Source organism: Artemia sp. Qi Xiang Cuo, chromosome 20 (assembly GCF_049724085.1).
Source record: "Artemia sp. Qi Xiang Cuo chromosome 20, ASM4972408v1, whole genome shotgun sequence".
Classification (NCBI taxonomy): domain Eukaryota; kingdom Metazoa; phylum Arthropoda; class Branchiopoda; order Anostraca; family Artemiidae; genus Artemia; species Artemia sp. Qi Xiang Cuo.
This window is the reverse complement of record NC_142813.1, coordinates 40,217,931-40,230,092: the sequence shown is the minus strand read 5'-3', so window position 1 is coordinate 40,230,092 and position 12,162 is coordinate 40,217,931. Positions and strand designations below refer to the sequence as shown.

At 34.1% G+C, this 12,162-nt stretch overlaps 1 protein-coding gene across 1 annotated transcript in view; it reads left to right on the top strand.

Annotated features, from left to right (window-relative positions):
- The window catches only part of Atg9 (autophagy-related protein 9), a 55,905-nt gene extending 49,001 nt beyond the window's left edge, over positions 1-6,904 (top strand). The window contains exons 8-9 of the mRNA XM_089106095.1: positions 717-848; positions 6,790-6,904. Of these exons, the coding sequence (XP_088962221.1) occupies positions 717-848; positions 6,790-6,904 (247 nt within the window). The remainder of the gene's footprint in view (positions 1-716; positions 849-6,789) is intronic.
- The last annotated feature ends 5,258 nt before the right edge of the window (positions 6,905-12,162 follow it).

Here is a 12,162-nt window from a genome sequence, read left to right as displayed (position 1 = left end):
TGGTCTGAACTCACTGAGATATTTTTCCTGATTATATGTCAGATTTACGACTGAAGCCCTGTACTAGACAGTTTACCCTGGGCGTTAGTCTTCAAAGGTTAAGCCTGCCACCTGTTAATTCGCTTAACTGATACTTGTTCTCATTTTTACCTTACTACAAGGGTATATCCAGAATTTTGATCGGGGAGGGGGTACAGAAAAATTATAAAACGCATCAAAGATATGTTTATGTGCATTTTTGTTCGTTTTTACTAGTCGGACGATTTTTTTTTTGGGCGGGGCTCCAATCTTGGCCTGACTATATGCATAATTTTAATTCCTGAGTTTGTTTTAAGTGTATGATAAGTGTATTCTAGTGTATTAGCATATAATTGACAATCCGATGGTAGCTATTATGGGGAATAAAGGGGAACACTTTTTATTTTAATGTTGTTGTGCATTGGTGCCAAATCCAGTTAATTTCCCCAGTTGTGCGACCAACATATAAACTTGGCTGTCAAAATTGTTGAAAAATTATTTAGCCTAAATTGTACAAGATTAATTCCTTGTTATTGACTTATCCAATTGATGGAAATCTGTCTGGTCAATTATCTCTTCTGCTATATACTTTTTTAATATCTTTTTTTGTAGTAAGACTTTTCCCTTTTGTGTCCTTTTTCTTTTTCCTTTAGTAATACTTTACCTTTTTTAGTAATACTTTTTCCTTTTGTTTACAGGCACTTACAGTTTATATGTGGATCTTTACTTTTTGTATTAATTTGCCTGACCTTATGGGACGAAGATGTCATCACAGTGGAGCACGTCATTACTTTGATGTCGGGTCTTGGAGGAATTGTTGCTATTTGCAGGTATTTGTTTGGCTCCACCCTCTTTGTTAAATTTTCGTTTATAAGATATCAGGCTGCAAGATTTTCATCGTAAAATCCTTACGCAAAACACGTAAAACTGCTTACAATGGGAAATTCAACTCCTCTCGTATCTTGACTTTAACTTCAATAGAAAAAAAGAAAATTTGGGTATTGCTAAGTAAATTATTGCTAAATCGTTAACTATAAAATTAAAAGTAAAGTCGGGAGTTTATTAGAGTATATAAAGTCATATGTTATATTTAAAATTAGTAAATTATAAACCAAGTTAGAAAAAATTTCGGTTGCGAGTTGTCTTGATATGGAGGAAGACTGTGACGTTGGAGGTCTGACTAGGTAATTCAGAAAAGTATTTTAAAACCTCATGGATGCAAAATTGATTAAATTGAAAGTGACACGGCATATGTCAGTCGTTGAGTGCTCTCTGAAGTTAAATTTACCTTTGATAGAACAAAGAGTCGGTCGATTTTTGAATTGAAATCAAGTTGTCATTCATCCATGGCTAATTGGAGAAAAAGCCTAGACAGATAGTCTGAGTGAGAGGCACAGCTGGCATAAGTTTATTTCTGGAATGTATAAAAATGATGTCATTTTCACTTGTTGATAGATAGTCTATCATCCATCTTTCCATCTTATGGCAGAACTAAGGTAGATAGTCATAGAACTTTAGGGATATTCGAGACTTTGGGGTTGACTCATGACGACAATGTCGACTGGACTGGTTTTTGAATTTAAATCAAGTTGTCATTAATCCATGGCTAATTGGAGAAAATGCCAAGACAGATAGTCTGAGCGAGAGGCACAGCTGGCATAAGCTCTTTTCTGGAATGTATAAAAATGATGTCATTTTCACTTGTTGATAGATAGTCTATCATCCATCTTTCCATCTTATGGCAGAACTAAGGTAGATAGTCATAGAACTTTAGGGATATTCGAGACTTTGGGGTTGACTCATGACGGACAATGTCGACTGGACTGATTTTTGTATTTAGATCAAGTTGTCATTCATCCAGTGTACTGCAAACTCTATTTTCATTAATGAAACCAAGTGCAATGCTGTGGACTATTTGCATAGAATCCCTCAGCATTACCATTACTTTGTTGTTGGTAAATCAATTTCAAGTGTGGAATATGTTCGTGACCTTGGGATTTGCTTTGATTCAAGTCTCATATTTAATAAACATGTATCGGATATCACCCATAAGGCGAATTACCAATTACTACGTCTAAAGCGTACTTTTTCTAAGTCTAATCTTCATTCACTGATTTCACTTTATGTATCCAATGTGCGTCCAATACTTGAGTATTGCTCATCAGTATGGTATCCCCTTAATAAGAGAGATAGAGAAAGGGTTGAGAGAGTGCAATGTAGGGCCACCAAACTCATACCATACCTGAGTCATCTACCTTACTACCAGAGAATGCAAAGACTACAGTTGCCTTCTCTCCAGTTCAGACGTGATAGAGCCAACCTAACAAATACATTCCGCATTGTTAGGAATATTGATAATACCACCCCTACTCACTTTTTCACTTTTACAGGATACAGTAGTACCCATCAACACCAACACAAAATGTAACCACCATGTTCACATAAAAGAATAGGCCAAAACTCTTTGTCTAGCCAAGTGTGGAAGACTTAGAATTCACTCCCATCGGAAATAGTTGCAAGTACCACGATCCAGTCTTTTAAAAGCAGTTTAGCCTCTACAGATTTCTATACTAGGTCGTATCACAATCCATTTTGAGAATATTTTTACTTTTGTATTAGCTGATTTGTGACAGTGTGTTTTCAGTTGTTTTGTAGGCTTACTTTTTGGTATGTTTCAATTATCAACAGCTCTGTTTCAGTTAGTTTGGTATGCTACTGTAGGTTTCAGTTATTATGTTTTCAATATTTTCAGTTACTGTATGTTTTTGTTATGTCATTGACATTGTTATAGACTTTTTTATAATTGTTTAGTGCGACAAGCTTGTTAAAGCTTACTGTATTTTGGTATTAATAAATAAATAAATAAATACCTCCTACAATAAGATGTAATTTTCAGACACCACTAAATTGGTCTGAGCACATGCAATTATCCAGAACTTAGCTTTTGTACTTTTTCAAGTAAGGGAGTTTCATCGATTACCAACCAACAAGGAAAAATAAGACCTGGTGAAAAATTTTGTCTTCAGATTTGGGCTTCTAAAAACAGCACCACTTGTGATTAATTTAATTAAGTAAGATAAATAGGCTAAAGCTATAGATGGTTCTCTGATTTTATGGGTTTTTAATAGCTATTGTCAACTATACACTTATGTATTTTTAGAATTGAAAGGAATATGACTGGAGAATCTAATTACATGTAAAAATGTTATTCATGCATCTTTCACGCAAACTGCTGATTGCAGTTACAGTACAAATATATGGAACTAATTGTCTAATTTTGATTTTTTATGTATATTTGACAACCAAAAAAAAAAAGATACCAAGGGTTGGGGCCCCTGCTCTGAGCATTATTTACACCAAGTTAATGTCCTTTTAAGCTTCCTTCAGGAGAATGTAATTGAAATTTGAAATAACTAAATTTAAATATCCCAAGGGGGCGTCAGGATTTCAGAAATACCTAGGTGGGGCCTGGCCCAAAACCGGTTGGGAACCACTGGTGTAGTCCCTCTCCAGCTCTAAAAAAAAGTAATATAAGATATGATTTCTTTATTTAAAAAAAATTGCTGTCACAATCCCAAAGGGCCTAATTTGCATTTCAGAGTCATAAAAAACAGTATGAGTAAAAAAACCACATCAATTAAAAAAAAACTGTCAAACAATGCCAAAACAACAATATCAGAATGAAAATCCATTCGTTAGTAAAAAATATTAAACTGCAAAATTTCAGCAAGTAAAAAGGTAAAAACTGATAAAACTAAAAAAAAGAAAGAAATCAAATATACATTAAAAAAGGTTTAGCAAAGAACGTATCAAAAGGGAGAGGGAACAAAACAAACAAGCATAAAACTTGGGTATCGCAAGTACCAAAAAAAGGAAAACTAACAGTTTATTTTATGAGTAATGGAGGGAACAAAGTATTTTTTTTTTATTTGGAGGTAAAGCAACGAATGGGGTACAAGATAGGAATGGGTTCATGGCAGGTGGTGTTTGAATGGAGATTTTCTTTTGGGGAAAATGTTTTCTGTGTGAAGTTTTGTTATTGCATTTATTGGTAAAACAGAGGCACAACATACCTCTCCTGTGCTCAAGTGTCTCCAACCTGGCCTTTTTTAGAACTAGCAAGTATGGAACCTTAACTTTTTTGAGAACTATTCTCAGGACTCTTTTTTGAATGGATTCATTTCTTTTCTGATTCTTCAGGGCAGATGCCAAACTGGAAGAGTATTTTCAAGGTGTGGAAAGACGAAGGAAGTTTAAATCCTTAAAGAATGAGAGGAGGGGCCTTAAATTTATTTAAGAGCTTAAGGACGGAAATGGATGCATTTGCTCTATGGACAATATCTTTAATTTGGATATCCCACATTAAAGTAGAAGAAATTGTGATCCCAAGTTATTTAAAGGAGGACACATAAATATCTGGGGGATAGGGTTGAGAAAGTGGTTTGAGTTTTTACTCTCATGACTAAGCCTGTAGTGTTGTCTGCAATATGATTGATGTAGGTTGTCCAAGCCATAGCTTCGAGAATGGGATGTAGCTGACGTGTTGGCTCAACATCTTCACTAACCAGCACCTACAGGACAATACCTTATTCGATGGACAGTGCGATTTAAGGTAAGATATTCAAAAATAACATGTGAAATGGGCAGAAATTTTTTGTTATTACTTTTCACTTCTAATCATATTCTCATTTAATGAATATCATTTAATAAACATAAATTGATCATAAAAATAAATTGATTGCAGCATTGCAGCACTGTCTTACAACATATTGCATAGAAATGTAAACTGTATACAGCATAAAGTGTAAATATATACAACACTGTCTTCCTTAGATTTTGCAACCCATAGTGAGTTGAAAGACATGAGTTGTTTCGGTATTATCACTTTTCTTGAGCTTTTCCTTACTGTTGTTGAAGCACTTGAGAGCTTTGTTGACGACCAGTCCGATTTAGCTCTGATGGCAAAATCCAACTCCTTACTAGCAGCCATAACCAGGTTCAACTTCATTTTCTCTCTGATTTCTGTTGAAAAAGTTAGTTTGATTCTGGTTTCAACTTCTGTTTTTCTACCAAAGGAAAATTCAGATCTACTTGTCTGCTGTAAACCTATCAATTTGTGCAAGTCTGCCTGTAAAAGAAGTATTGAAGGTGAATTTCCCTTCTATTTATGGAAAAACAGCACTGATAGCTGAAAATGTTGGTACTCTCGCCTCAGTGCCAAGACGCTATTGTAGGATATTCCCCATTTTATAAACTTCTGTTTTTTAGAGGGACTTCGTCTTTTCCACATACCTCTATCATCTATTTGAGGAACTTAAAATGAGATTTCTTAACCACCGAGCTACAGCATTTCGTATCCAGCTTCTGTTTCTTCGTTTTATTGTTGTTGCTGTAATGGCCAAGATTGTGACGACGCAGCTAAACTATGTGCCGTGCTGTTTGTCTGAGACTAGTCTCCTTGCTGAGCTGACTCTCTGGTACATCAAATGGAGGTCTAAAGCCGAGTCTGATCATCCTGATAGTTTCCTGAAACTCTTTGTTTCTGCAACAACTGTTTTTTCCAAATATGCGTTCACTCATGATTTTATTCTCCACCCTTCCTGTTGCCACGGCATCAGCAGTGTTCATTTAGCACGCTAAAACGGCTTAAAACATGCCTCCAAAATCAGACAGAAGAGAGCAGCTTGAATGGTTTCATGCACGTGTCTATCAATAATGATGTCAAGGTAGATATTGATAATGGTTTAAGCAACTGTGGGAGGAAATCAAGACAAATTAAAATTTAAGGAGTATTAACAGTGATCATGTCGTTTTTTTAGGCTATCTGATTCAAGGATTAGCAAGATTAGAGCTCTTCAATTTGGTAAATTGAGCTGATTATTTTATCTTTTTGTAGTAGTGTAGTTACAAATAAGCTCAAGAATACTTAGTGCTGGAAAGTTCCTGGACTTTGGTAGCTTTTAGATTTTGCCCTCTCCCCCCCTCCCCCCTCTGCGAACTGAAATCCTAAATATGCCAGTAATTGCAGGATATGCTAGTTTGACATCTGTATTTTATACTTTTTTTTATGTAGACTTTAGGTATTTCAAATATAAAAGATTCTAATTATATTTTATAAAGCAAGGAAAACGAGCGAAAATGGGGATTTTAAAGGCCAAATGAAAATACTGACAAGACACAACAAAGCGAATATTTTGAGGGGACAAATGCCTTTCTTCTTCAGGGCGAAACGAAAAGATATAATCCAATATAAAAATATAAAAAGCCAATTTTTGGCTTTTATTGAATTTTATTCATCTTTTAATTTTTTTTGTTTTTTTTTCATTGTTTTTTTCATATTTACATTGACTTTCTGTGTTTTATTTCTTGTTTTTTTCTTCGGCACTCTCATTGATTATATTTTTTTTTTTCGTGCTGAAGAAGAGAGGCGTTTATCCATCGAAATATTCGCTTTGTTGTGTTTTGTCAGTATTTTCATTTGGCCTCTAAAAACCCCATTTTTGCTCGTTTTTTTATGTTATGTCAAACCAATGTGGTTTAAGAAATTACATTTTATCTTGTGATGTTCGAAATTTATAATTTCACATGATCTTATTTCTATACATTCAACAAGTCTTTGAATTGAATTATATACTTTTAATGGTCCTGATAATAAATGAATTTATCGACAGTCAAATTACATTTCTGGTGACCAATGGTCTTCAGACCATTTGTGCAAACTCCTTTCTGAATTTAGATAAAATTTGTTATGAATGATATTTATTATTTTAGGCTTTCTGACCACACATATGCCAAAGAAGAACCTGAAATAAGCCAAGCTCATAAGGAACTTGAGGATGTCAAATTGAAAGCCAAAGCTCAAAAAGGTAAAGGTCAAGACGAATAGTTTTTTTTCTGCCTATTAAGCTTTCCAGATTTTCTGATTTTGTAGTTTCTGGTCACTGAAGTAGCTTTCTAGACTAAAATAAGTGTGACAGTAAAAAAGAAACAAAAAAAACTTGAGAAATTTTTCATCATTTCAAAAGGCTTTTGTGAATTTTCTTATGATGTCTGTGGATAAACTGTAACATTGCTCAAGAGACACTTTCCAAGGCAGGTTGTCTGAATCAAGAATCTTTGAAGTAAGAACTTAATATTTAGAACTTAGAAAAGAGAATCACAACGTATCTCAATATGCTTAGTTCTGCCCATTGGAACATTAAATTATCTCCGTGGATTGTCACACAGAGCCTAGTGGTATAAGGTTTTTGTTCAAAGGCAGTTAAAGAATGCCAAAAAATTTGTTTTGACTAGGCTCTGATTTTGATAATTCAAACTACTTTAGATTTTCGGAATGTAATACCCCTGACCTTTCAAATTATATTTTATATCATAAGTTGCCAGCTCGAAAAGACAGCAAGTCAAACTAATTATTTTAAATCAGAGTACCTTTTAGTTTGAAATTATATTCGAATACCCTATTTTTCATTTCTTGCAGTAGGCTAAGGTCAAAAATGAATATAAAAAAAACTGCGCTTGAAAAGGTCCATTTTTGGGTTGCTATTTTCCAATTTTCTGGGGAAGCATGTCTACAAAAGACACAAGGGCATGACATTGTCAGCTCTGTGTAGATGGTGTAACTTATAATGCTCAAACTGTTCCCTAAAGACTTGGTGTTTTCCCTGCAAACTGAAAAATTAGACAGTTCTCACAGTTGCCAACATTTGGTTCAAGTGGTACTTGTCTTTTCTTTGGCTTGTAAAGGATGCTTTCTTTGAATTCCCTTGCTTTTTGCTTAGATATGAGTGCTTTGAAATTTTTCTTGGGACATTAAAAACGCACTATATAAGGATCACTTAATATTAATCAACATAAGTAAGTATTTGATCTAATGTTTGGTTGTTGGGATTTTGACTTGCGACACTGTGTGAAACACTCGGCAGTGTCACGTATTTTTAGCTATTCTGTTAAAAAAAAATCCTTAAATCATTTTTTTTTCTTACAAAAATTAAATGGTTGCAAAATTGACCAGCCACTTGATTATAATTTCGTTGGAGCTGCTTCCAAAACGGTTGACATTCTTTCTTAAATAGGGGTTAATTACAGTTTTCCAAAGTCACAAGGTGCTTGCTCTTTAAAATTGGGATTCATAATTTGCTAAGCCTTATTTCTAACTTCGGAATTATCCTGTCTCAAAAACTCATTTATCCTTCAGCCAGGACCTTCGGCCTTATTTTTTTTACCATATCAAAATCTTCTCTAATTTCTTTTTTTTTTTTGTACTTGTAATATGGATGCGTTTCCAAGTATTTTACATTTTCTATCAATTTGTAGAAATTACATATGCAGATCCCAAGTCTTGGTACGGTAGTAAAGCTTGGTGTCTAAGATGATAAAAAGTCACCATCAAAACTAAAACACCTCAGAATCCATAAAAATATGTTTATATCTACACAGGAAATAGAAAAAAAAAGCAACATACTTCTGGATTCGTGACAAATTTTTTCTTGTGAAAATCACGGATTTGTTGACATTCTTTCATATATTCTATTTCATCTGAGTCACTAAATGCTTCATCTTCAGAACTGTTAGCAAAAGAATATCTTGAAGCCATTTACAATTTCTGCCAACTCGATCGAAGTTATAGATTTTGGGCTTTTCTTCAGCAGCAAGTTTTAACTTTTCTAAAATAATAAAAAAAATTTATGAATTAAAGGAATCCAAGACATATTTAACGTCAATAGATATATATGAATTGAATACTTTCAAGTTCCCCTAAACTTCAAAACAAGGATGTCCTTTCAGAAACACTTGAGGAAAGGGGGTACAAAAGCGATGCACGGTTCAGAAATCATCCCGTTTATTGCTGAATTTCGAAAATGTGTTTCTTGGCCTGAAATACAATTTTAACCTAAAAGCAACTCAAGCAACTTGAGCCTAAAATATCTAATCCAAAAGGAAGCCTGAGCTTAGAGCAACATTATCTAAAAGACAAACGTAAACACAGAGTGAATAGGGGGAGAGGGGGGACATGGATCCTATTTTAGATGGGTCTAGCATGATACCTCCTATTCTGATACTTTAAAATATATAAAAAAGTACAAATTTGCTACCTTAGATTGATTATTTGAGAAATTGTAATGAAATAATTTTTTTATCGTCAAATTTGCATAGTTGCAAGTGAAGCGTCTCATATAGAACCAAAAGCTCCCTCCTCCCAGATCTAAGATATCAGCCACATGGATTTACAAATATTCTAGCTATCTACCCCAAATCAAACGTCTGCTTTTCTATTCAGACACCAACTACTTTCCCGATTATTTCTCATACTTGTTTTGTCATACACTCCCACACTAACTTTAAATATTTTGGTTTTGTGTTACACATGTTTGCCTAATCAATGACCCAAACCGACTTCGAAATTTTTTCAACGCCAAACCGCATTAGGTAATCATAGAATGGGATAATCAAAGCAATCCCATGGCATCTCTATTACTTCAAACTGCTTTATCGTAGATGTCCAAGGGTAGAAGGCAAATCCATTTACAGTCAAGAGCTTACTAGCTTAAGTTAACTGAGACCTTTCTAATAGACATTAACAAAATTTAAGGGGAATTTCTGTCACATAAACTTTTAAAGACGGATAACTTCTTCTGCCAATTGGATGGATATTCATCAATTTTACTCTCCACCAGTCAAATAAGCAATAAATTTCTTCTTCTTCAAGGATGTCCGTTGACCTTCTTCAAATTTTCTAACATTACAAATCACTTCATCTTTATCCAAATCTAATTGATACCTCCTTCAAATCTTTTTATCCGTTGTCCGTTCTTGGCCATCCCAATAAACCGAATTAAGACCATGACAAGCAGTCAAAAATGTCCCAATCAATACTTAAGATAACATTATAGGTTTGAAGTATTCTAGCATCTTTACAAAATATGTTCCTTTCTTCCTTTAGAGGGATCTTATTGGCCTGGAGAACATCTTTTACTGCATCAGGTATATCGAATTTATCGATTGTATTTCCAATACTGTGCCTTGAAAGACCTCTGCTTTCTTTAAAGAATTTACTAGCAAACGCCAAATTGTCTCTATTAAAGAGCTTGTGAGCTACACATATTCAAGACGTGGGATCTGACGCTTATTTATCAGTTTCCCTCCTTTCTAAGCATTAAAACCACAATTTGCAGTCAAAAGTTAGCAACTTTTCAGCCTTATTATAAAACATAAGGACAGCTATTTTTGTCTGATAAATCCTTAACACCACAGTCTGAGGTTATCTTGGACTGTCTTCCTAGAAGTCAAGGGGCTCACATTGGCAGTATCCTCTATTGTAGCAGATACTAACACGCCAAAATCTGATATATTGGTCTTTATTGTCAGGGGGTTAGGTAAGTGTTTTCAAGCTCCTTAAGCTAAAAAAAATTCTTCTGGAGGATGGCCAGGCCTGTGTGAGTTACATTACAGTAAAGCCTTCCTTTTAATTGGACTCAATACTAACTGTGAGAAAAAAATAAATAAATAAATAAATCAGCTACTTTAGTCGCCCTTGCTTACAATTGTTTTCACAAAATTCATACCATCTACAACAGCATCTATTTCTGTGGATAGCCAAAACCACCTGCAAGTCTTTTTAGTAAACTTGGCTTGAAATTGGGGCACATTAGTGACAACTATTTCTCTGTATATCTCTGCAATTTCCCTTTTAAAATAACTTGGACTACAGGCTTGGGAATAAATATCTAATTGGCCTTGGTGTTTCAGTTTCACCATAAAGATTGTTTTTTTTAATCAAAATAAATAATATCTGTATTCAAATTCATTTGCAAAAATTGAGACATAGCAGCCAAAAAAAGATGGGCAAAACTAACTAAAATGTCAACCGTTTTGGAAGCAGCTCCAACGAAATTATAATCAAGTGGCTGGTCATTTTTGCAACCATTTAATTTTTGTAAGAAAAAAAATGATTTAACGTTTTTTTTTAACATAATAGCTAAAAATACGTGACACTCCCGAGTGTTTCACACAGTGTCGCAAGTCAAAATCCCAACAACCAAACATTAGATCAAATACTTACTTATGTTGATTAATATTAAGTGATCCTTATATAGTGCGTTTTTAATGTCCCAAGAAAAATTTCAAAGCACTCATATCTAAGCAAAAAGCATGAGAATTCAAAGAAAGCATCCTTTACAAGCCAAAGAAAAGACAAGTACCACTTGAACCAAATGTTGGCAACTGTGAGAACTGTCTAATTTTTCAGTTTGCAGGGAAAACACCAAGTCTTTAGGGAACAGTTTGAGCATTATAAGTTACACCATCTACACAGAGCTGACAATGTCATGCCCTTGTGTCTTTTGTAGACATGCTTCCCCAGAAAATTGGAAAATAGCAACCCAAAAATGGACCTTTTCAAGCGCAGTTTTTTTTATATTCATTTTTGACCTTAGCCTACTGCAAGAAATGAAAAATAGGGTATTCGAATATAATTTCAAACTAAAAGGTACTCTGATTTAAAATAATTAGTTTGACTTGCTGTCTTTTCGAGCTGGCAACTTATGATATAAAATATAATTTGAAAGGTCAGGGGTATTACATTCCGAAAATCTAAAGTAGTTTGAATTATCAAAATCAGAGCCTAGTCAAAACAAATTTTTTGGCATTCTTTAACTGCCTTTGAACAAAAACCTTATACCACTAGGCTCTGTGTGACAATCCACGGAGATAATTTAATGTTCCAATGGGCAGAACTAAGCATATTGAGATACGTTGCGATTCTCTTTTCTAAGTTCTAAATATTAACTGTCACACTTATTTTAGTCTAGAAAGCTACTTCAGTGACCAGAAACTACAAAATCAGAAAATCTGGAAAGCTTAATAGGCAGAAAAAAAACTATTCGTCTTGACCTTTACCTTTTTGAGCTTTGGCTTTCAATTTGACATCCTCAAGTTCCTTATGAGCTTGGCTTATTTCAGGTTCTTCTTTGGCATATGTGTGGTCAGAAAGCCTAAAATAATAAATATCATTCATAACAAATTTTATCTAAATTCAGAAAGGAGTTTGCACAAATGGTCTGAAGACCATTGGTCACCAGAAATGTAATTTGACTGTCGATAAATTCATTTATTATCAGGACCATTAAAAGTATACAGTTCAATTTA